The sequence below is a fragment of the Pantherophis guttatus genome, chromosome 6 (assembly GCF_059756535.1).
Source record: "Pantherophis guttatus breed Tessera chromosome 6, ASM5975653v1, whole genome shotgun sequence".
NCBI classification, from domain to species: domain Eukaryota; kingdom Metazoa; phylum Chordata; class Lepidosauria; order Squamata; family Colubridae; genus Pantherophis; species Pantherophis guttatus.
Genome location: NC_142068.1, coordinates 102,571,334 through 102,597,834, shown reverse-complemented (window position 1 = coordinate 102,597,834; position 26,501 = coordinate 102,571,334). Strand labels below are relative to the sequence as shown.

The 26,501-nt window shown below is 41.7% G+C and overlaps 1 protein-coding gene across 1 annotated transcript in view; it reads right to left on the bottom strand.

Moving 5' to 3' along the window:
• Positions 1-26,501, bottom strand: part of NRG3 (neuregulin 3) — a 567,176-nt gene that overhangs the window by 70,702 nt on the left and 469,973 nt on the right. Inside the window, exon 4 of the mRNA XM_034434743.2 lies at positions 5,458-5,484. Within this exon, the coding sequence (XP_034290634.1) occupies positions 5,458-5,484 (27 nt within the window). The remainder of the gene's footprint in view (positions 1-5,457; positions 5,485-26,501) is intronic.

The following is a 26,501-nucleotide window of genomic DNA, read 5'->3' as shown; positions in this document are numbered from 1 at the left end:
TTTGCAAGATAGATAGATAGATAGATAGATAGATAGATAGATAGATAGATAGATAGATAGATAGATAACAGATGAGTTAGAGAGAAGGGAGAGAAAGAGGGAGGGAGGGAGGGAGAGAGATATATATACTGCCATTTCTGTGGCGAGGGGAGCCTGGAAACAGGAGGATGGTAATAAGTGAATATTACCCTCTACCTGTTTCCTTCATATCCAATAATTCAGGGGTGAAATGCTCCCGGTTTGAACTGGATCACCCGATCCGGTAGCGATGGTGGTGGGTGGTTCGGAGAACTGGTAGCAAAAATCCCTGCCCCCTCCCCATGCCCAACTGAGCTGCACAATCATCAGAGGCTTTTTTTTTTACTTTTAAAAGCATTTTTTCTACAACCTCTTCCAACAAAAAATGCTTTTAAAAGTAAAAAAAAAAGCCTCTGATGATCGTACGGCTCAGCTGGGATCGTCAGAGGCTTTTCAAAGCATTTTTTTCTGCAACCTCTTGGCCGAAGAGGTGGTTAAAAAATGCTTTGAAAAGTCTCTGACGATCCCAACTGAGTTGCCTGATTGTCAGAGGCTTTTCAAAGCAGTAGAAAAAATGCTTTGAAAAGTTTAAAAAAAAAAAGTTGGCCACACCCACCCAGTCACATTACCCCCACCACCACCAAGCCACGCCCACAGAACCGGTAGTAACAAATTTTACATTTCACCCCTGCGGTAATTCCTTAATTTATAACCCCAGCTCTGACACCTATCTGCCCTGTGCTTTGTTTTACCTTTGGGGAATGTGTAAGGGGGTAGGGCCATCTGTTTGGTCTCAGTTCTGAAGCCTCCTGAGAGAAGCACTTTTGAACAGTCCCTTATCTGCTTCCCAGGGTGACCGTCTTCACAACACCTTCACACCTATGGATTGGCTCATTCAACATCGGACTGAGTGGAGTGGTTTCTAACTCCTTTATCCTAACGGAATTGCCTAAGAGGACTTTAGAGCCTGCTTTGCTTTTGTCTTGCAATCACTTCCTTTCAATAAAAGGTTCCTTTTGAAATGCTGCTATTTCAAGAGTCCATACTTTCTTGATTTGGGGAGTAGAGGCAGGACCTTACAACTACTGTCTTTCTTGTCATGACTCTTCATGAATAGAAGAACCCATGAAGTCTTCATCTTTCAGAGAAGCCATGGACTGATCTCAGCTCAGACCCTATTTAAGATTCTGCTGATCAGGAGAAGACCATTTCTGCACCGATTCTCCTCCCTCCCTCCCTCCCTCCCCCCTCCCTTCAACAAAACACAATCTCTGGTATATTTTTGGTATTGGTTTTTTAGAGTCCATCCATTCATTTTCAGCTCTTGACTTGCTCAATTCAGCCCAGTGCTGTTTATTGCATGTGTGAACCAAATGGCTTTTCCCTCCCTCCTTCCAGATGTACACTTCCTTTTCCTTTGCTGGAGAAACTATTTCAGAATCCATTTCATTTAGCACGCTCTTTCCAAAGCCTTGCACTGACAACCTGTTTTAAAGTTCATTGCTATTTCTTTTCATGCTGATTAGATTTCCCCACGCCAGTAATTCACACTGCAACCAATTTTTCTTTTTTTTTCTGGCACAAGCAGTGTTGAAGACTCCTGTTCTGTTGCTGTGGTTTCTCTGTTAACAATCTCAGATCAACCTCCTGATTGGAGAAAATATTGCTGCTCTGTCCTGTGAATTGATCAGTATTCCTAAACAAGGACTTGATTGCTTAGTGCCTTAGCTTGTTCTTATATTGACACCGAGTATAAACGATTTAGAGGAGGGAATAGAAGGGGAACTCATCAAATTTGCAGATGATACTAAACTGGCAGGAATAGCCAACGCCCTAGATCAGGGCTGTCAAACTTGCGGCCCATGGGCCAAATGCGTCACATGCTGCCCCTGCCTGGTTTAGCGAAGGGGGGGAAAGTCACGTAACACCGCCATGACACCGCCAGTTTGACACCCCTGACCTAGATGATAGGCTCAGGATCCAGATGGATCTTGAACACGAGGCCCTATCTAACAAAATGGAATTCAGTGTAGAGAAAAGTATCCCATCCCATCCTATTCTGCTTTGTAGCCTCATGCAAACATCTGCCTTAGTGCTCAGGAAATCCACTGAAACTGATGTGTTGAACCAGATACTTTGAAACCAATGGCTTCTCCAAGGGGTGAAATGTTCCCGGTTCGGACCAGATCGGCCGATCCGGTAGCGATGGTGGCGGGTGGTTCAGAGAAAATCCCTGCCCCCCCTGCCCATGCCCACCCAATCGCCCGGTTGCCGGCTTGCCACTTCTTTTAAAAAAATGCTTTTAAAAGGTTTTTAAAAAGAGGCTCTGACGATCCCAGCTGAGCTGCCTGATCGTCAGAGCCTCTTTTTTTACCTTTAAAAGCATTTTTTTATAACCTATTCGGCTGAATAGCTGTAAAGAAAATGCTTTTAAAAGTAAAAAAAAAAATCACGCACCACGGCTGATCACACCCCGCCCCTGGTGCGCTGTTCTACTTACCCTATGCCTCCTCTTGGCGTGCACTGCACGCATGCACCTTGCATTTGGTGGGTGGTGCACACGCCACATGCACATGCGCAGAGCACATGCGGAGCCAGCGAACCGGTAGTAAATGGGTTCAGATTTCACCACTGGCTTCTCCACATGTGTACACATCATGAAAGTCCCAGAGAAGCTGCTGAAGCTATGATGATTAGTAAAGCACAGAACAGAATAACAGAGTTGGAAGGGACCTTGGAGATCTTCTAGTCCATCCCCCTGCCTAACAGGAGATCCTATACCATTTCAGATAAATGCCTGTCCAATCTCTTCTTAAAAACTTCCAGTGATGGAGCACCCACAGCTTCTGGAGGGAAGCTGTTCCACTGATTATTCTAACTATTAGCAAATTTCTGCTTCGTTCTAGGTTGCTTCTCTCCTTGATTAGTTTACATCCGTTGCTTCTTGTCTTGATACAGGAGGTTTGGAGAATAGTTTGACCCCTTCTTTTCTGTGGCAGCCCCTCAAATATTGGAAGACTGCTATCATGTCATCCCCAGTCCTTCTTTTCATCAGACTAGACGTGCCCACTTCCTGCAATCATTCACAATGCGGTTTAGCCTCCAACCTGCGCCTTGGTGGCACAGCAGACTAAAGTGCTGTTAAGTAGCACCAGTTGCCTGCAATTACTGCAAGTTCAAATCTCACCAGGCTCAAGGTTGACTCAGCCTTCCCTCCTTTCGAGGTAGGTAAAATGAAGACCCGGTTTGTGGGGGAAATAAGCTGACTTTGTATAAAAAAGAACACCGCTTTGGGGGGTGGGGGCGAAAGCCCTACTAAGCAGGTATATACAAAAGTATGAAGGCTATTGCTTAACGCATTGTAAGCCGCCCTGAGTCTCCGGAGAAGGGCGGCATATAACTCGAACCAATTTCGTCGGGCCCTAAAAACTCATCTCTTTCAGTTAGCCGGTCTCTCTTGATTTTATGATTTTATGGTTGGTTTCAAATTTTGATATGGATTTTAAATTGATAAATTTTAAACTATGGGCCAAATTTAATTATTTTAAATCTATTTTTAATCGTATTTATGTATAAATGTTTTTATTTTGGCTGTTCACCGCCCTGAGTCCGAAAGGAGAAGGGCGGTATAGAAATTCGAATAATAAATAAATAAATAAATAAATAAATAAATAAATAAATAAATAAATAAATAAATAAATAAATAAACTTCCTATTCATCTTTGCTGCTCTTCTCTGCACACTTTCTAGAGTCTGAATATCTTTCCCATATGACCTAAACTGGATGCAATACGAAAATGATCTATCATTTGCTGACCTGGTTTTGACGGAGTGATTTGAATGAATCACTCTCAAAGTGAATAACTCGCTAATGAGTTGCTTGCCTTAACATCTTTGTTTCCAAAGTTTCGGTAGGAAAATATGCTGTTTTCTTTTAAAAAAATATCCTTCTGTAGAATGCAAGAACAAAGCATTCTTCTGGGTGTTACCAGTAACACCAAGTCCTACAAATAACGTTAGCAGTCTAGGTGTCTGTTCCTCACCACTACCACTAGCAGCTTGTGTCTACAACACCATCTGTGTGCACTGCAGATGGTGAAGATACTAGAGACTTTGAGGGACAACTTTCAAATAAGAGAAATCATGTTTCTGGGTTACGTCCTTTGACTTCTGTTGCAAAGAGAAGGAGACTTTTGTTCAACTGTTTTCTAATTTTTGCTTCCGTTTTTTGTGTGTGGCTGAATCAATGACAAAAAGAAGCCCTATATTCTCTGACCATGTAGCCCTGCTTCAAAAAAATCCCCATCCCAACTAGACCTCTGGAGGACACAGTTGATGTTTCTGTCTGATATGCAGCACTTTGAGTTCTCCACATTCTTCTTAAAATGCCTTTGCCAAGAACTATGGAGGTGACCTTGAAGAATTTCTCTTTCTTTCTTTCCTTCCTTCCTTCCTTCCTTCCTTCCTTCCTTCCTTCCTTCCTTCCTTCCTTCCTTCCTTCCTTGTGTCACACAACTCTCAAACAACCCTGGGCAGTTTACAAGGTAAGTAGAGTAAAAATAAAAATAAAAATAAAAAATCATTACAAGATGAATAAAGAAAATGGAAATCTGACCACGCAGCAGCAGCAACAACAGCAAACCTGTCTAAAATACATCTCTCAAACCAGTCCAACTAGTCCAGCCCTGCCCCGCCCCGCCCCGCCCCACCCCACCCCACTCCATGCCACCCCACCCCATCCAATCCAATCCAATCCAATCCAATCCAATCCAATCCAATCCAATCCAATCCAATCTACAATCTTGAAGAAGGAATGCAAGAGCAGCTATGTAAACATTAACTTAGCTCTGAAAGAGAGGAAGGGGTGAGAAAAAGATTGACATTTGCCCTGCTTTGATTCTCATAGGTATAAGAAAGGGAGAGAGAAAATTGGTCAGAGTTTCCAGACTGAGACGAGCCTTTCCAGATAGACCAGGTCAAGAAACAAACCCCGCCAGACCCACTGGAACTCTACCAATAGAAGATATAATAACAGCATCTTGAAAGCCTAAAGGGAAACCAAAGAGAATCAAAGAGAAATCTTGAGTTTCTTTCTCACCCTCCCTCTCTTTCAACACTGCACCATTTTAGCTTCAATCCGGGGATAAAAAAAAACCAATGAAATAAAACATAAACAATCTTAAAAATTACGACCAATGTATGCTTGTATTTAAAGGATTGAGAAACACCAGCTGACAACTAAGCTGTGTGGTTTGGGGTCGGTCATTTTCACTTAAGGCATCCTATCACACAGCCATTGTTCTGGCTGCATAATTAGGGGGGATTCCCAGGTATCTCCCCCCCCCGTCCCAGTCATTTGAGCTCTCCCGGGGAAAATGGTTTGCTTGGTGCAAGAAACAAATCTCATATACAAAATGTAAAAAGAAAAGAGAAACTTACCCATGAATTCAATTCCTAAATGGTGAGCTGTACCAAGGAAAGCATGGAAACAAAGGAGAAAAGAAAGAGAAGGGAAAACATTAGTAAAATATCATGAACTGATTTTAAAAAAACAGTTCCTTCAAAAACAGTTCCTTCAACAGTTCCTACACTCACACTCTCTCTGTGTGTATATTATCATAATAGAACATAAAATACTTAATTAATTATGACTGTCTTGCCCCACTTATTCCAACAAGTTTATTATTATCATCGCATTAAGTTAGCCCAAACCCAATTCCAGCTCAGTATGTTCATAGCCAACTATAAATTGCTTTATGGAAAACTGTATAAAAATGGAAATTAAAGGCACGTGAAAATAGTTAGTCTATTGTATTTGAACTGGTCCTCTCCCCAGGCTTGCAAAGCCCACAATTCTTCTTAACCAGTGAGACTGTGAACGTTCTGAATGAATCCAGGCTGGAAAATTTTCAAGAAAAGATTGGACTGCCATTTGTCTCCTGCTTGAGCGGGGGGTTGGACTGGATGACCTGTAAGGTCCCTTTCAACTCAGTTAATCTGTTAATATCTACTTCAGTTGCCGAAAATTCTGCAAATTCCAGTTACAGAAAAGGTTAAGGTTTTGCTTCCATCTAGCAGTCAATTGGATGTTTGCAGCCCAGAACGGATAGCCAACAAAGGAGAATATTTGTAGCTTAGAGGTGAACTATGGGGTTACCACTGCACTGATGATGCACTGATGATGTTACCTGGTTTGGGTCATGAAACATCTGCAAGAAAACAACCGAGCTCAGAGAGCCCCCTGGGAACTAGCCTTTGTTGCATGACATTTCACTCAGTCAGTGTCAGGTTTATGAGTACAAATTTATTCCATGCTAGCCCTCAATAAGAATCTGTAAGTAGTAACAGTCAAAGGAAATTGGTGGTGGAAAAGAGTCAACGGAATGACGCAAGATGGGTTAGACTTGTGGGCTCTTGTGGGCAGGTGGGACTCCTCCCTCAGCCCCTCCTAGAGTCAGCCCCTAATCCGGTCATGTCTTCTCGCCTTCAGCAACACACAATGTCACTTGGGTAAGTTGACTCTACATTTTCCAAATAGTTGAACAGGCAAAGAAGGGCCCTACTTGTTGATACATATACTTTATTTAGGACATTCCTTTTATTATAATCCTACTCTATTTCATCCCTACACCATTTGGGGATAATTAAATGGGAGGTGGTACTATGCCCTCTGATACTTCTGTATTTGTTAAATTGGATTGTGCAACATTGCTCTTATTTTGATAGTAAATCTCAGCATCTCAGAGAGAGTTCTGCTAGTCCGGGGAGTCCTTGACTTATGATCACAACTGAACCCCAAATTTCTGTTCCTAAGCAAGACAGAATTCTGTCCGAATTTTGATGCTGTAACAAGTTGTTGAGTGTGAAAAATAGTTGCAAATCACTTTTCCCAGTGCCGTTAAGGTTATAGATAACAGAATAACAGAGTTGGAAGGGACTTTGGAGACCATCTGGTGCAACTTCCTGCATGAGCAGGAGACCCGCCTAGACCATTTCAGGCAAAGGGCTGAAAAGTCTCCTTAGTTCTAGGTTGGATCTTTAGGGTTCATCTCTTTTTCTGGACCAAGGTTACAAGAAGAGGCGTTTGTAGCAGTAAAGGATAGACCTGAACTATATATTAAATGCACTACCTACCTACATCAACCTACTGTATGTTGCCCTTTCCATATGAGAATAAGATTGGCTTGAAACTGCTGCCCTGGTCTGCTGAGCGCTGTAGCTATGCCCATTGAAGACAATTTTATGGATGAAAGAAATGAAGCTTGGCTGCCACACAAGCACTACCAATCAGGCTTGTCAGATGTTACATCTGCTCTATCCTGGTCTACAGAGTAGAGAGTTGGTCTCTGGCAGAAAACCACTTGAAGAAACTAGAAGCATTTGAAATGTGGATTTATAGACAGCTGTTACGTATAAGATGGGTTAATAAAATCACAAATGATTTTATTATAAGTGATGATAAGCTGCCTGGGAAAGCCAAGGGGAAATCATCAAAGCCATTAAAAAGTGAAAGTTAGAATACTTTGGACATGTGATGCGACACCCAGAAATATACGGCATCCTTCATTTAATCCTCCAGGGAAAGGTTGAAGGCAAACGAGGTCCAGGCAGAAGAAGAACATCATGGCTTCAAAACCTAAGGGACTGGTTTGGACAAAACAGTCATGTGACTGTTGATAAAAATAGGATTGCCAACATGATCGCCAACGTCCGATGACGGATATGGCACAAAAAGAAGAATAGTCTTTTCCTCACCACTGAGAAGCCACCAACTTCCACCGTGCAATTTCTGAAGATGCCTAAGCCTGAAACTTTCTGACTTTCTTTAGACTGAGCAGTTGTCAAGCTCGACAACTTTAACAGTGCCATTTGAAAAGACATTTAAAAGCCACAATGCATGTGTGCTGAATGAACAACAATATAATTAAGAGCTTATCCGAAACCAACATTTTATTTAGACTGAAGTACAGGGTGAAATCATATTGATTGTATTGTGCAATCAGGACACAACGCTGTGTTTTCCTGGACAGTTAAAATCCATCAAAGAAAAGGGTTCCTTGGTGAACATTGACAAATGTGGGATTGTTAGTAAAAGAACCAAAGTTTTTATTATGTTCCAATTTGTTAGATCAAGCTGTGCAGGGGATTTCAAGGGAGGTTAACATGAGATATTCTGTACCCTTCTGAGAACTAATGAAGCAACTTTAGGGATTCTGCCTTAGGAAAACCCGAGACAGAAGTGAATAACATTCTGTTTTTACTATCCTGATAACATTTAAAGCTGTGATTTGTTGGAGCATTTGTTCCCGGGGCCTCATGGTGAGAGGTATATTTAATTTTCAAAGCTCCCTCTGGAAGCTGCTTCACAAAGCAACATGATCTGCTTGTCGCAAAGGGAAGTAAATGGGGCTTCATTTTCTTCAGCTTCCTAGTCCTTCTCAGCTCCAGAAAACATGTAGAATGCTGCAGGAAGACAAAATTTATCTGTACACACACAGACACAAATCTGTTTTTATTGTTCCCTTAAATCAACAATTTCCACATTATTAACTAAAGGCATCTACCTCAATGACTTTCTTGGTTAAAGTCTTACCATATGATATGATTTGGTCTTGTGAGCTAGTGGCATCAGTTAGTACCACTTTATAATTTATTGCTTTATTGCTTAACGCATTGTAAGCCGCCCTGAGTCTCCGGAGAAGGGCGGCATATAAATTAACACACACACAAAAAAAAAAGGCCTTGGTAAGGCCATTTTTGGAATACTGCATTCAGTTTTGGTCGCCACAATATAAAAAAACATGTTGAAACTCTGGAAAGAGTGCAGAGAAGAGCAACAAAGATGATTAGGGGCCTGGAAGCTAAAATATATGAAGAATAGGTTGCAGGAACTTGTTGTGTTTAATCTAGTGAAAAGAAGGACTAGGGGTGACACGATAACAGTGTTCCAATATCTGAGGGGTTGCCACAAAGAAGAGGGGGTCGAATTATTCTCCAAAGTAGGACAAGAAGCAATAGATGGAAACTAATCAAGGAGAGAAGCAACCTGGAATTAAAGAGAAACTTCCTGAAGTGAGAACAATTAATCAGTGGAACAGACGTTGCCTCCAGAAGAAGAGATTGGACAACCATTTTTCTGAAATGGGATATGGTGTCCTGACCATGCAGGGAGTTGGACTAGATGACATCCACGGTCCCTTCCAAGGTCTCTGTTATTCTGTCACCTATAACTCTAATCTTAATTTTCCATCATTCAACATTTTCAGGAAAAGAGTGGAGAACCATTTGTCCAGGATAGTATCCACACTGCTGCTTTGGGCAGAGGGTTGGAGTAGAAGGTCCCTTCCGGCCCTATCAGCCTATAATTCTACAAGAAAATGTATGGGGAAATCTCTTAATGATAAAGATATTAAAGTCATGTTAAACTCTCTTCCCCAATTCAGAAATGTGCATATTTTTCAGAAACTTTGGCAATATCAGGAGCGGGGAAATTGCCAAGAGACCAATTTTGAGAAATCAAAAGAAATTGGATTACTCCAGATATTTATAATCAGATCCAGGTCTCATGTAATTAATCTACTTTTGAAAAAGCAACCTGTTCTACTAATTGGTAAATGATGCATGGATTTTATGATCATTTACAATGGATTTCTATCTTCTTGTCAAATCTGAAAATATTCTTTAACACTTGATATACAGGTGCTTAGATTGAAGGGTAGAAGAGGCCAGAAATTGCTGGTGTAGGTACAAACCTGACTAGGCCTCTTAGGGTATGTATTGGGATCAGAGCAGGGGTGGGTTCTAATTTTTTTTACTACTGGTTCTGAGGGTGTGGCTTATTTTGTGGGTGTGGCTTGGAGGTCATGTGACTAGGTGGGCGTGGCTAGCTGGTCAGAGTCATTTCTGGAAGGTCCTCGCACTTACGACCAGTCCTCGCACTTACGACCCGACTCATTTGTTTGCTTTTAACACTGATCAGCTGTAGGACGGCCCTTTGAAGCCCCGCGGCAAGAGTTTAAACAGTTTTTTTCCCTCTAGTCATCAGCTGGCTAGACTCAGGAGGCAGCAATAAATTGGGGGTGGGACCAAATAAAAGGTAAGAATAACGTGGGTGGGTGGGGGGTGGGAGGGCGGCGGGGGGGGGGGAGAACCAGTTCGGTGACATCATATTGTCACCGCTACCGGCTCGGCCGAACCGGACCGGGAGGAACCCACCACTGGATCAGAGCATGACAATTTGTTCAGGAACCATCTAATGTCAGAGGCCAGATGAAAGCGGACAAGTTATCTAATGAACTAAGGTTACCAGATCTGGGTGGAAAGCATCCAGATGTTCAAGAAATGGTAGCAAAGCCAGTTTTGGATCGCTTTGCTGCCATTTAGCGGCTTTCTGGTCTTTCCACTCCAGATCTAATAGTCCTGCTATCAACACCAAATTATTTCCATTTTTACAATGAAGAAATTGTTCCCATAAATATCTCTCCGAACTGACTGGGTGAATGGACTTTAAGAGGCAGATGCAATTTAATTTAAAGTGAGCTTCACTCTTCTTTCCTTTAAAAAAAAATCAGGTTCTCCCCCCCCCCATTGTTTAACAGTTTTACTTCCTAAGGAACAGTACTGTGGCTTCCAATAGAAGGGGGATAGACTTGTACGTAGCTCAGGGTTGAAATGAGGGGTCCTTGGTGCTTTCTGAGCTTGGTTGCCTTGGTTGCACTGATGCTGTTACTTTGTCAGGTAATGAACTATCTGCAAGCAAAGAACCAAGCCCAAACAACCAGAATACAGATTGTCTCTTTTTAACTGAGCCTTAGACACCCACCCACCCCCATATCTATTCTTAGTAACCAATGAGCATCTACATTGGGAAGAAGAAGTTTTGCCAAATAGTATTTGTAGCTACGTGTTGAAATGCATAATGAATACACAAGGGGCAAGTTAGAAATCCTCAGTTTAAGAGATTTCAAATAGATTCTTTGCTGAAGTGATCAAAAGAAGAACTCTCAGCCTACCTTGTCAGACTTTGCAAATTGGTCCAAGTGATCATTAAAAATATATATGTGAACACTGAATATTCCGGTTGAGGGGAAATATTTGATTCTACATGTTTCTTTAGCTGCATGCAGAGAGAGGGAGGGACGGAGGGAGAATTGTCTGTTTTTACTTAGCTGTTACTTCTCAGTGGAAACTGAACGTGAAAAAAATCATCGATGGAACTAGTAAAATAGCTAAAATCAAAACAAAAGACCAAGTGACTTGAGACCTTGTCAAAAACAGACTCAGCTTTGTTTTTAATGTAGCCAGCAGGTGCTTAAAGAGATTAACGTAAGTAAAGAGAAATTTAAAAGCCTCAGAAAATCCATCAGAAAGGCTTTAAAAGAAACACCGTCCATTGTATCATCCGGTTTGACGCTTCACCATTCCAACAATCAGACAATAGAAAACAATAAATTCACCGCGTTTGGCTTGCATGCGCCAATGGCAATTATCCCATTGCCATGAAAATAACATTTATTGCTGCATAATCTGCTCATTAGCCTTTTTAGAGGAAACAAACAAAAATCACTTTTATTCCTTAGCCTTATTCAACTATACTACGAGAAAAAGACAGCAAGTCCGCCATCTGATAAAAAAATTAAATACTTCTTTCTTATACTGTAAATGATTATGTGCATGCAACATGTTTAACCTTGCAATGAATTAACCCAGTCCGGAGGGATCACACAATACACAGGAACTTGGATTAGCCAAACAGGGTGGCTTGAGTAACACAATGTACCAAACACCCATGCAAGTATGAATCATTATGATTGCTGTGATTGTTGTTGCTATTAGGTAATTTCATAGGCTTGCTCAATCTCTGGCAATTTGGGGTGGTTTGCAGAAAACCACAAAAAACAAACACGAAGATTCAAGGTGGCAAGAAGGACAAAACTGAGTGGGGAAAAAACATAAAAGAAAAATAATCCATATAATGGATCAAGGGGGCTTCAATACCCCTCCCCAAGCATAACCACATTATATTCATCCATCCATCCATTCGTTCATTATCTATCATTCATTTGTTTCCCACCTTTATTATTTTTACGAATAAAGCTTAGTTTCAGTACATTGGGCCTAGAGATCGCATTCACACATCACATAAACCTGAGGCTTTTTTTAATTATGACTTATTGAACAACATTTCAATGGTTTGATTACACAAGTCAAAAACTAAGGTCTGGCTTGGCCTCTCATACTAAGATGGAAAAGAGCACATTTCATTCTGGTTTGCCTTCTAGACAACATATAGAGAAAGGATCAATCTCACTCTAGTTCAGTGATGGGGAACCTTTTTGGCACCAAGTGCCGAAAAGGGAGCATGTGTCCGTGCGTGCTTTGCATGCGCTCGTCTGGGCCGCAGCCCGGAAGAGGAGCTGCCCAGGGCTCATGCGCATGCCCGAAAATGGACTCCTGGTTTCCGGTGCACACATGCGCACTGGCCGGCTAGCCTTCTGGGTTTCTGGCACCCATGCGCGCGCGGCCCTCAGCTGGCCGGCGTGCATGCTCATGCGGGAAAATGGAAGACCAGCTCTTCCAGGTTCCAGCATTGCCACACGCAAAAAGGAAAGGTGATCGTCGCGCACGCATGCGCGCCAGAAACCTGGAAGAGGAATGGGCAACGCTGCGTGTGCCAGGCAACATGACTCCACGCGCCACTTCGGGTACGCATGCCATAGATTCGCCATCACGGCTCTAGATGTTCAAGCCTCTTTTGCAGGACCACAACGTTTTTGTGATGTTTGCCCTGGGTGTTGCTTTGCAGTAGGGCAAATTCATTATTTATCTGTTAAATTTTATTCATTGCCTATCTTGCCATGGGGCTTTCTAGGTGAATTACAACAATGATATGGAGAAATGAAAAGAAGTGTAAATACAACAGCAGCAAAGTAATGGAGCACAAATGGAAGACCCTGATTCAATGGATTGCAAATACAGGATCAGAACTGTCTGTCAGGCCTGGACACCATCTTTTATGTTGGCCCTTCAGGCCTGCCACATGTCCTCTGTGGGAAAATGGGAGGGGGATTGTATGGAGTATGGGAGATATATAGTCAAAATACCATTCCTTTCTCAGAGAGTCAAGGACACCTTGCCCTGGCACCTGGAGTCAGATGGGAGGGTGGATGATTGGGCCACGTGATGGACATGTGGGTGCTGGGCAGGGACTTGAATTTTCCTTTGGGTGGGGAAATCCTTTCAGATTTGGGTTTTCCCAGATGTGCCAATATGACATCTCTAATAAAATGGAACTTTGAGGAATCTCAAGCCTCAGAATCTTTTATTGTTGGGGGTGTTACTTGGAACCCTGACACTGTCACATCTCTGGAAGACCCTCACTCAGGGAATGCGACTGCTGCCCACGATTCCCGTGTTAACATCCAAGCCTGCTCAAAATCCTGATCTTTAGAGCCATGTTGTTGTGCCCAAATCCATACATTGATCTTGGACCACAGTTTATTTCTGTGAAGTTAGCTTCACATTTCAGAGTCTCAAACATCAAGGAAATATCAAATTCTTTAGTTTCTCTTCTTTCCTGCAAAGACATTCTGAAGTGTTTTTATCCCTTCTTTTCTTGGCAAAAGAAAGCCCTGTCATCTAGAACTACACTTTCTTTCCGTTAAGCTAGCCAACAGCCTCTGAGTCTCATTTTTTTTCTAAGTTGCTGAAACAGCTATCATGTCGCTGTTTCCCTCTTCCTTCCCCTGATCCCACCTTTGCTAGATAAACCTGCCAGGAAGGATTCGTCCATCGCTAGTCTTGCTTGAGAGGATTATGACCATTTTAGCCCTTGGCGATTCTGACTGGGTTGCTAAATATCCAGCACAGGGAGCTGTAGCGTAACGAAAGCACCCTGCCGCTTAGCAGGCCCAGAGTCTCTTCCTGTTCTCTTCTGTGTTAAATAAACAGGCATTGTCACTGCTGGTGAGAGCTAATGGCCAGGAGCCAGAGATCACTGCACAAGCGGAATAAGTCTGCACCCAAAAGGTTTTGGAACTTATTTTTCCCAACCAATGAACATCCTCCTGGCTGAAGGGTAGGGAATTTGCTGTTTGTCTTCTGGATGCTGTTAAACTACATATCCCAGAATCCTCCTCTACTGGCAATGTGCTGAATCTGGCTGCAAGGGTTTGTATTTTCAGCAACATCTTGGGGACTCAAATCTGCTTTAGATCAGTGTCTGGTTTACAAGGCTGGCCAAGTAAATGTTTGGAAACAGAAGGGCTGCAAAAAATAATGGATGCTCTCAAATATATTAGTGAATGAATACTATGAAGCAATTATACTGAGATTCTTTTATTTATTTAGATTAAATGAATAACAATCAAATCACAGAAATGATAAAATATATAAAGAATGGTTGCAGGAATTGGGTAGTCTAGTGAAAAGAAGGACTAGGGGGACACGATAGCAGTGTTCCAATATTTGAGGGGCTGCCACAAAGAAAAGGGCGGTCAACCTATTCTCCAAAGCACCAGAAGGCAGGACAAGCAGCCATGGATGGAAACTAATCAAGGAGAGAAGCAACTTGGAATTCAGGAGAAAATTCCTGACAGTGAAGACAATTGATCAGTGGAACAGAAGTTTCCTCCAGAAGTTGTGGGCAATCCATCACTGGAGGTTTTCAAGAAGAGATTGGTGTCAGTATTGCCTTCTTCTTATTTCCTGCTTAATTTCTTTAATGTTTTTTTTAAATTCCTTTTCTGCACGTTGCATAATGTTGTCGACTTTGAAAGTAACATGATGGGAGTGAGTGGAAGTTAAGACAGGTGAAAGCAGCAAATAAGAACTGTCCATGTAAAGTATTTCAATTAATCGAATGGAGTGATGAGTGAAAGCTCTCTTACTTCTAGAGAGAATCTAGAACTATCTACACTCAGTCTTCCCTATCGGTGACCTAGCTAGCTTTCTGGTGGGATGCCTCTGACTGAAGCGAGATAACTGAAGCAAGAGATAACGTTTTCATACTAAATTATCTGAAATATTTTATGTGTTGTTGCTGTTGAGTTGTATCTGACCCATCACAATCCCACAGCATGCCAGGCCCTCCAGTCCTTCAGTGTCTCCCAGAGTCTGCCCAAATTCATGTTCACTGCATTGATGATGCTACTTCATGAAGCTGGGAGTCAATAAATGTCGAATGTTAAGCCAAATACCTACTGAATTACTGTTCCCCCCCCCCGCCCCCGGAGAAGACATTTTCTTGAGACATTTTTGAGCTAATTGAAAAAGTAGCCTTAGTAGCTCATTAGACCCAACCAGAGGTACCATATTTTTCGGAGTATAAGACGCACCTTTCCCCCCCAAAAAAGTGGGTGAAAATCTGGGTGCGTCTTATACTCCGAATGTAGCCCCGCCCAACTTCTCAAACGGAGGTTTCAGAGGCTGAAAAAAGCATCAGAAAAGAAGCCCCCAAACAGAGCTTGAAAGGCTTTTTTTCTGAAGCTGTTTCAGAGGCAGAATTTTTTTTTCTGAAACAGAGTTTCAGAAGTCTCAGAGGCAGGGAAAAAAAGCAAAAAAAAAAAAAAAAAGCAAGGCACAGAGTTCACAACCAAGGAACCTGTTGCTAAAATTCACCTCTAGGAACAGTTGATTGGGGCTATTCCTGGAGGCCGATCCACCTGCCAATCAGCTTTTTTCTTATTTTCCTCCCCAAAAACCATGGTGCATTTTACACTCCGAAAAATACGGTCATTGCAGAATATAAGGCTTATAAGAATGCCACGATGGTAATTTTTCTAAAGAAATCTACTGAACGCACCTAAAGAGCTTGAATAGACAGCTGTTCTGTTATTCTGTTAGAATCCAGGGGTTGCACTAGAATTTTATGAATAGGTTAACTCGGTTTAGGTCCAGAAAAGAAACAGAGATACATGATTAGTTTTTGAATTGCCTGCTTGGATAAAAATGCTAGAAGCTGTGGTTAAATTGGCTTCAGCGGCTAAAGAACAATTTTAAATTTGTTTATACCAGCCTTTTTTCCTTTGCACTAATCAATATACTTTCACAGTAATAGTAAACACATTTTCAGCTCTTCAGGTTGGCTGCTGCAGAAATTTTGACCCTGTTACTTTTGATTTATCTCATCTTCGCTTGCAAATCCATTGGGGTTTCCTAAGTACGATTTCATTCCTGAAACGGAACCAAAGCTGCACTTACTAGAAAGAGAATGAATTTAGAAAATCCTAGGTGACAGATCTAATGCCTCTAATATTTATGCAGAGTGAAACAGATTTGTGTGTCAACATTCAGGATTTTCAGAGTTTTGCAATGTGATGCCTGAGAACAAAATATACACATACTGTATAACTGTATACTATAAACATATTGGAGAAAAATGCACATAAAATTCATATAAAAGTATAAAGTATAAACATAATTTGAGTACATGAAAAGAGTAAGTAAAAAGGAATATTAGGACAGGGACAGTAGGCACACTGGTGCACTTATGCACGCCCCTTACAGACCTCTTAGGAATGGGGTGAGGTCAACAGTAGACAGTTAAAGGTTGAAGTTTTGGGGGTTTGGGGAAGAAACTACAGAGTCAGGTAGTGCATTCCAGGCATTGACCATTCTGTTGCTGAAGTCATATTTTCTGCAATTGAGTTTGGAGCGGTTTACCTTGAGTTTGTATCTATTATTTGCTCATGTATTGTTGTGGTTAAAGCTGAAGTAGTCATTGACAGTATATGGGAAAAAATAAAGATGCACAGCCTGCAAGATGCCTACGTAAGAACACATATTAGGAACAATATTTATGATTAGATGAACATGTTTTATTTGGTTTTGCCTGTTGATATAGAAACAGATCAAACTGCATTTACAGTGAGGAAAATGGAAAATAGGAGAACTAAAATGGTCATATCCACATAGAGGCAGTCCTTGACTTATGACAACATTGGGGACCAGAATGTCTGTTGCTAAGCAAGATTTTTGGCTATGGTTATTAAATTAATAAGTGAATGTTAAATCTGACGACTAACAATCTGAACTGGTCTCTCCACACATCATCCTTAGTGACAAACCAGTGTCTGCATTTCCTATGTGGGATAGAATAGAATAGAATAGAATAGAACAGAACAGAACAGAATAGAATAGAATAGAATAGAATAGAACAGAACAGAACAGAACAGAACAGAACAGAACAGAACAGAATAGAATAGAATAGAATAGAATTCTTTATTGGACAAGTGTGATTGGACCCACAAGGAATTTGTCTTGGTGCATACTCTCTTAGTGTACATAAAAGAAAAGATATATTTATCAAGAATCATAAGGTACAACACTTAATGATAGTCATAGGGAAAAAATAAGCAATCAAATCATATTAGGAAACAGTCAATATAAATCGTAAGGATACCAGCAACAAGGTTACAGTCATACAGTCATAAGTGGGAGGAGGTGGATGATGGGAACAATGAAAACATTAATAGTAATGCAGACTTAGTAACTAGTTTGACAGTGTTGAGGGAATTATTTGTTTAGCAGAGTGATGGCATTCAGGAAAAAAACTGTTCTTGTGTCTAGTTGTTCTGGAGTGCAGTACTCTATAGTGTCATTTTGAGGGTAGGAGTTGAAACAGCTTATACCCAGGATGCGAGGGGTCTGTAAATATTTTCACAGCCCTCTTTTTGACTTGTGCAGTATACAGATCCTCAATGGAAGGCAGGTTGGTAGCAATTGTTTTTTCTGCAGTCCTAATTCTCCTCTGAAGTCGGTGTCTGTCTTATTGGGTTGCAGAACCAAAGCAGACAGTTATGGAGCTGCAGATGACAGACTCAATAATTCCTCTGTAGAATTGTATCAGCAGCTCCTTGGGCAGTTTGAGCTTCCTGAGTTGGCGCAGAAAGAACATTCTTTGTTGTGCTTTTTTGATGACGTTTTTGATGTTAGGTGTCCATTTTAGGTCATGAGATATGGTAGAACCTAGAAATTTGAAGGTCTCTACTGTTGATACTGGGTTGTCTAGTATTGTAAGAGGTGGTAGTATGGGAGGGTTTCTCCTAAAGTCCACCACCATTTCTATGGTTTTGAGTGTGTTCAGTTCCAGATTGTTCCGGTCGCACCACGATGCTAGTTGTTCAACCTCCTGTCTGTATGCAGATTCATCATTGTCTCAAATGAGGCCGATCACTGTTGTATCATCTGCAAACTTCAGTAGTTTAACAGATGGATCATTCGAGATGCAGTCATTGGTATATAGAGAGAAGAGAAGTGGAGAGAGCACACAGCCTTGTGGGGCCCCTGTGCTAATTGTACAGTTATCTGATGTGATTCTGGTTAGCTTCACCTGCTGCTTCCTGTCATTTAGGAAGCTTATGACCCACTTACAAGTGTGTTCAGGTACCTGTACTGGTTTAGCTTAGTTAGAAGACTGTCTGGAATGATGGTGTTGAATGCTGAACTAAAGTCTATAAAGAGGACCCTTGCGTAGGTCTTTGGAGATTCAAGATGTTGTAGGATGTAGTGCAGAGCCATATTAACAGCATCATCTGTTGATCTATTTCCTCGGTATGCAAATTGCCGGGGGTCTAACAGTGGATCCGTGATGGTTTTCAAATGAGACATCGCTAGCCTTTCAAAGGTTTTCATTACTACAGATGTTAGAGCAACTGGTCTGTAGTCATTCAGTTCCTTGATGGAGGGCTTCTTTGGCACTGGGATGATAGTAGAGTGTTTGAAGCAAGAAGGAACATAGCACATCTCTAGTGATTTATTGAAGGTACGGGTGAAGATGGGGGCCAATTGGTCAGCACAGAATTTTAAGCAAGAAGGAGTTATCTTGTCTGGGCCTGAGCTTTTCCTGGCTTTTGTCTGTGGAATAGATCTTGCACTTCCTTTTCTGTGATCACTAGGGGTTGGGGTCAGTTCAGGGGTGAAATGCTCCCGGTTTGGACCGGCTTGGGTGAGTAGGTAGCGATGGCGGTGGGCAGTTCAGAGAACCGGTAGCAAAAATCCCTCCCCCCCCCCACAGCCTCCAGCTTGCTTACCTTTGCACGCCTGCCTTGCTTTGCTTGCTGTAATCCCTGCAATCCATTGCATCAGCAAGCAACTGAATCTCCCTGCCTGCAATCAAGCTCATCGGTGAGCAGCTCTTTCTGCCTGCCTGCCTGCCTGCCTGTAAGTTTTTTTCCCCTTTGGGAGCTTCAAAAAAAATAGTTAATTGGGGTTTTTTTTAGATGTTCTTTTTTTAGACCTAGCCATTTAAAGTTTAGGAAGTTTTAAATTTAGCTGCTTTTATATAAAAATAAAAATAAAATAAAATAATATTTGTGCAGCTTTCTGAGATTTTGTGTGTTTCTGTAGTGTTTCACTCTAACTACACAAACACACAAAATCTCACAAAGCTGTATGTGGAATTTTGTATGTGTAAAGTGTGAAAGTTGGTTTTTTGGACTTTTTGTGGCTGTGTGAGGTTCCTGCTTGTTGCAGGGGTCATTTTGGGTCTAGTACAGCTGCTTTTACATTGTGGGTGAGCCAGTTGTGTTGTGTTGTGTGTGTGTAAAGTGTGAAAGTTGGTTTTGGGGTAAAGAAGTGACGTCAACTTGGCCACACCCACCTGACCAACAAGCCACACCCACCCAGTCACCTGACCACTAAGCCCCACCCACTAATTAAGCCACGCCCACAGAACCGGTAGTGAAAATTTTTAGATTTCACCCCTGGGTCAGTTGTAGGAGGTTTGGAGATAGGTGGCTGTAGTTTCCTTTCTAACTTGCAGTAAAACACATTCAGTCATCTGCCAGTTGTCGATTTCCTTCAGCCTGGGAAGGAGGTTTGCCATAACTGGTTATATTTTTAAGAGTTTCCACATGTTTGCTGGTTCATTTGTTGAGAACTGATTCCTTAGCTTTTCAGAGTAGCTTCTTTTTGCTGCTCTGATCTCCCCTGTTAATACATTTCTGGCCTGATTGTACAGCATTTTATCATCTTTTCTGTAGGCTTCCTCTTTGGAACCATGTAGCTGCTTAAGTTTAGCTGTGAACCAAGGTTTGTTGTTACTGTATATTTGCAAGTTCCTGATGGGTACACATAGGTCTTCACAGAAGCTGACGTATGATGTTACAGTCTCTGTGAGTTCATCTAAGTCTGCAGAGGTACTTTCAAAAACACTCCAATCAGTGCAGTCAAGGCAGGCGTGTAGCTTTAACTTTGCCTCCTCGATCCATGTCTTCGCTGATTTAATTGTTGGTTTTGTGGTTTTAAGTCTTTGCCTGTAAGCAGCTACAAGGTGAATCATGCAATGATCAGAGTGTCCCACAGCTGCTCGTGGTAAGGACCGATAAGCATCTTTTAGTGTTTTAATTTCTTCTTCCATTTTTTATTTATTTATTTGTTTTGTCAATCTAGTCGTTCTTATCTCCCTTTGTTCCTTAACTTCTTTCGCCCTTGCTCCTTCTCTTAACACTCTTTCTTCTTGTTCTTTTGGTAGCTCTTTCCTTAAATTTGCTTTGTTTAGATTTCCCAAAATAATGGCCAGTGAATTGGGGTTTTTGGCTTCAGCCTCCATAATATGGTCAGCTAGAGTTCGTAATGCCTTGTTTACACAGGCTTGTGGAGGGACATAAACAGCAATTAGGAGAAATGAGAAGAACTTGCATGGACAGTAAAATGGTTTACAGTTGATAAAGGATGAAGAGAGCATGTCTTTCTCCTTCTGTCCTGGTCACTTTTTACAGAGGTACCATTGGGAACTACATGCCTGGGTCAAGCTTCCAAGTAATAAATCCCCAGAATGAACAATCCGAGGCAGTCATATTGAATCAAAGTCCATTTATTAGGAACATATCAAATTGACAAGGTCTTGGTGTAATTCTGGATCTGACCAAACCCCGGAATTGCATCCAGTAAAAAGCAAAAGTTTGAAACTTCCCCCCACAGTCACATTCTCCAATCAGCTCACAGTCCAACTGTCCAGTGACTCCAAACTCCACCTTCAGCCATCTGCAGGCACATTCTCAGTTCCCACGGGAATGAATGCTGCCTAGCCATAACATTCCCCCTTATCTCTGCAACCCCCCTTCCTACTGCTAGAATGTGGTGAGCCTGAGGCCTCGTTAGATCCCCTTACAGAATACCTAGAAAAAGTTTAGAGAAAGAATAGGAAATGACTACAATAAAACATGACTACACATATGTCAGCTTCAGGGTCAACACCCTGTTTGGTTTGGAGGCAGCCGTGCCTCAGATAGAAAGTCCATACAGAGAGCATTGAGGACAACCGAGAAGATTGTAGGAAACTCACTCCCTGTGATTCAGGACACTGCTTATAAGCACTATGTGCTTAGAGCTCCAACCTGTTAGTATTCCAGAAAGTCCACAACTCCAAGTAAAAACACAAGCATTGTTAGAGACCCCACACACCCACTTCATGGTCTGTTTCTGTTGCTCCTCTCTGGGAAGAGGTTTTGAAGTATTTCTAGCAGGACTACCAGATTCTGTAACAGCTTTGTTCGTTATGCCATCCATCTGGTAAACTCGCAAGATTCAGTTTTTTCACCATGAATACATCCGAAGTAGACTGTGTTGTTTCTCTGTGTCATATATGTGGGTGTATGTGGGTAAATGCATAATGGTTATCTTTTGAGAGCTGAATACAAAGAAATTTCATTTTAATGTACACTGATTAGTGTACTGATTTAAAGAGACAATAACATTTTTATTCTATTCTGTTCCGTTCCATTCTGTTTATTCTACTCTGCTCTGCTCTGCTCTGCTCTGCTCTGCTCTGCTCTGCTCTGCTCCACTCAACCCCACCCCACCCCATCTCTATTCTAGTCTGGTCCATTCCATTTCATTCCATTCCATTCCATTCCATTCCATTCCATTCCATTCCATTCCATGAATCCAATTTCCCCCATTAACTTTGCTTGTTGGAAGCTGGTTGAGAAAGTCGCAGTTAGCAATCACACCACCCTAAAGTGCTACAACAGTTGTACATACAGGCTTGTTGCCAAGCAACTGAATTTTAATCACGCTTCCATGGGAAGATGCAACAGCTATAAGCATGGAAACTGGTCATAAGTCACTTATTTTCAGGGCTGCTGTGACTTTGAACAGTCATTAAAAGAATTGTCGCAAGTCAAGGATTGCCTGTACTTCTGATTGTTGATAATGTCATTCACTACTACTTCTTTTTGATGCATAAAATCCATGTATTCCAATTGTTTTTACATGAGATCTAAATCTCAGGAAGGGAGGACTCAAAAAAGTGTCCAGTTTCTAAGTGTACAATCCAGCCTGTTCTGCATTCATTACCCACAAAAATAGAACACGAGACAGGTTGAATCAATCATGCAGATTTACCAAATTAGAAGATTCACACATGACGGAGCCTTCTAAGTTTAGCAAGGCACATATGCTCCTCCACCTGTAATTCCACTTAATGTTAATTCACTTAACATTTGCCACCCATTGCGTTGTGTACAGGGACACATGCATTCACACAAAGACACTCACTTTAAAATCTATAAGTTAAAATAGCTTTGGAGAAGAGTTAACAAAAAGACGTATTGATGGCCACTAATTTAGAGGAGTGTAAAAGGGGATTAGATAAATTCATGGGGAAAAAGGCTTTTGACCCTGAAGTTAACTCTGGGTTGGGGGCAACAGGTCTCCCAATACCAGTTTCAGAGGATAAAATGATGGAGATGTTTCAGGTCTCTTGCTTGCGAGTACCCCAGAAGCATTGGTGGTTCATTGTGTAAAACAAAACGCGGGACTAAGAGGTCTTCGTCTGATGACCCATTTCTCTGCCTGTTACTCTTCTACTGGGAAAGGTGGGGAGTATAAGATGTTTAGTAAAGACTTCTTTAAGACTGTTGAGGTAGCACTAGATCAATCAGAATAGAGTTGGGAGGGACCTTAGAGGTGTTCTTAGTCCAAGCCCCTACTCAAGCAGGGAACCCTCTACCATTTCAGACCGATGGCTGTCCGGCCTCTTCTTAAAGACCTCCGGTGATGGAACAACCACAACTTCTGGAGGGAAGTTGTTCACCAGTTAATTGTTCCTTCCTAATTGTTAGGAAGTTTCTCCTTAATTCCAGTTTGCTTTCCTCCTTGGAAAATAAGTTGGCCCCCTCTTCTTTATGGCAGCGCCTCAAATACTGGAATACTGCTATCATGTGACCACTAGTCCTTCTTTTCTCTATCAGCACTGCACTATTTCAATTAATTGGGTTACTGCCACTTTTTTGTGGAACATCAAGGGCCACACTACAACATGGCTTAAAGAACCCAACAGAAAATAACATATCTTGTTCTGTATATCCACTCCAACAACCCAGATAAGCAGGGTTAGGGCAAACAACAATGATCTCATCAAGACCCTAGCAAAGAGAAAACCAGACCCACACCAACACTGGCAGGGCAATATCGACTGCGTATAAACAGACAGCAATTCCATACTCGCTGCACTGACGATGTTATTGGCTGGGGAATGAAACAACTGCAAAGGAAACAACCAAGCTCAGAGAACATCAAGGACCTCTCAATTCAAGCTTGAGCTACAAATATTCTCTTCTATTGGTATCCACTGAAGGACCCCAAAGAACTAATTTTAACAAAATGCAAAAAAAAAAAAAAAAAAAAAGGAGGGGGGGGCTAAAATGTTTGGTTCATCCACTTTAGGGAGTCTCAGGAAGGCAAAAAATACATGTTGGAAGGATATACATGGGCATAGATCCATTCTCAATTCAAGCTGTCTGCAAACTCCACCTCATTAGAAGCATGGGTTGCTAGCTGATAAGGTTCAGTTCTACGAGACCTGCAAACCTCTCATTTTATTCATTAAAAAATTGGCTGGATGTGGATTCCCAGGAAACAGGGACTCCATTATGATATTTCACCCCATCATTGTGGCATATTGTTCTAGCAAATACATAATTTCAAGCACAACAGCTAACCAATTAACATTGTTGGCAGTGGTGCCTTTGTGATTTGTAGCCCTGTAATAATGTTGAAATTAAAAAGGGAAAACCAAGCTTGCAAAGTGAATGGTGTTTAGCTGCAAAGTCATCTGGGCAAGCATTCAGTTCAAGCCAAGATTGACAGGAGTCTCATTTAGATGATGGATGGATTCTTCTTGCCAATACGGAGAACACTCTGAGCCTGGTTTTGCTTCATTTAGGATCACATTCTGCACTTCCACCTGTCGTACTTTCTCAGTGCTCTCCGTCAAATATGTTTTACAGAATAACAGAGCTGGAAGGGACCTTGGAGGTCTTCTAATCCAACCCGCTGCTCGAGCAGGCGACCCTAGACCATTTCAGATAAATGGCTGTCCGGTCTCTTTTTGAAAGCCTCCAGTGATGGAGCCCCCACAACTTCTGAAGGCAAGCTGTTCCACTGGTTGATTGTTTTCAAAACCCAGTTTTCAGAGGTCGTGAGGCCTCACACCCACCTGGACAGAGAAGTTATCATTCATCAATGTCCCACCAAGCTGGACATTGCTGAAAAGCAACTAAAATGATTTTTTGTTTTAAAAAGGCTTGATGGGAGCCTCGGTGGTACAGTGGATAGAATGTACTATTGCAGGCGAACTCTGCCCACTATCAGGAGTTTGATCCTGACCAGCTCAAGGTTGACTCAGCCTTCCATCCTTTCAAGGTTGGTAAAATGAGGACCCAGTTTGTTGGGGGCAAGAGGCTGACTCCGTAAACTGTTTAGAGAGGGCTGTAAAGCACCGTGAAGTGGTATATAAGTCTAAGTGCTATTGCTATGTTTAAATTGATGTTACAACTTGCCCATTGGTTTCAACCCAACATGTTTTTTTCCTTCCTCACATCTGATTGAAATTCTTATCTCTGGTTCGTAAGGTAGCGTAAAAGGATGCTGTGATAAAAGCTACATCTGGATGATGATGCCCCCATTCTGCTTAATGGAGGCTCTACCCCTTCTGTCCTTACCACTTTAAAGTGGAACAAATTAAGGAAAGTGTCTAATGAGTCAAAGCATTGCCAAGCTGCATCATCATCAAATAAAGATGTTATCCATTCATTCATGACTGACCCTTGGCAATTCTATGGGCCAGGTTTCTCCGCATCTTCCGATCTTGCCCTGTTTCTTTGAGTTGTTCTATGCTCTGGCTGGTGTCAGCTTTGATGGAGTTCAGCCACTGTGTTCTCTGGTGGCCTGGTTTCGTTTTTCCTGCTAACTCATCAATAAATCTTTGCAACTAAGTCATGGTACTTATTAATGTGTTAGAAACTGACTAGGAACAAACATGCTCTCCCATTTTTCTATCTTCTTCTTGTGCTCTCCCCACACACCAAAATTCTAACTTTAAATTGCTACACGCTTTTGTATCCCTCAAGGCTACAACAATTAAGCTAAAATTGCACAGCTTTGGAAATGGTGGAAAATATTTGTCGCTCATTTTCAGTTTCATTGTAGTCAATGCAGTAACCATAAAACCTTATGTAGTCATTTGATTTTACTTATGGCATTAACTAATATCAAAACTCTCATTTGGAGGGCGTAATGATGCGATTGCACAGCTCTGTAAGTCGTTTTTCGCTTTCCTTTTTCTTACAAGTGCTGAAATATCTTTGGTCTTCGGTTCTTAAAATGGGCAAATTAAGGTAGATACATTTTACTGGAAAGGTAAATTTTCTTTAGATGTTTTCTGGGAGAAAGGAGCTTATCAGTTCCAGGTAGTAACATGTCCCCTCTTAAACTTTTTAAAATTAATCATTATTTTGCTGGTTTGAAAGCAGTAGAAACTGATCCCTACAACATGACAGTCAGACACCTAGGTTCAGGATATTTGGGGAGGCATGATACACTCAGTAGGAGCCATCATTTTCGGAGACAACCCTCATTTCCCTTTTTGGCTTCACAGAGTGAAACAAAGACTCGGGAGTCCTTGTTCAGTGCTCTTCTAAACTGATGCAGTTTAGGGCATCTCATAACAATTCAGAAGAAAAAAAATAAAGAAGCTAGGCATTTAAACAGTCCTGGATGTCCTTGACCTGTAAGTTCCGAACTAGATTTTCCCAATTATATTTCCTGACTAGGTGGCTCAGTGGCTAAGACACTGAGCTTGTCAATCAGGTGGTTCGAATCCCTAGTACAGGTCTCCTGTGTGAGCAGGGGGTTGGACTAGATGACCTCCAAGGTCCCTTCCAATTTTGTTATTGTTACTTACTGTTACTTAGCTTCTTTCGTTGCTCAGTTTTACGGCTGTGCTCCTGCTTGTAAAGCACAGGTGGAACCCAATAGAGAAAGGGACAATTTGAGGTGAGGGATTATCAATTATTCAACCCCATCTCCATGGATTTCCACTCCAATACCTAGATAGGGAGCTGAGCTAAAAGTGAGTTTTTCCTTCATGGACTGATTATTCCCATTGTCTTCCCTGTGAGGTAGGACAAGAGGTAGGTAGCACCTCAACTGCATTTGAGGGTTTTAACAGAATAACAGAGTTGGACGGGACCTTGGAG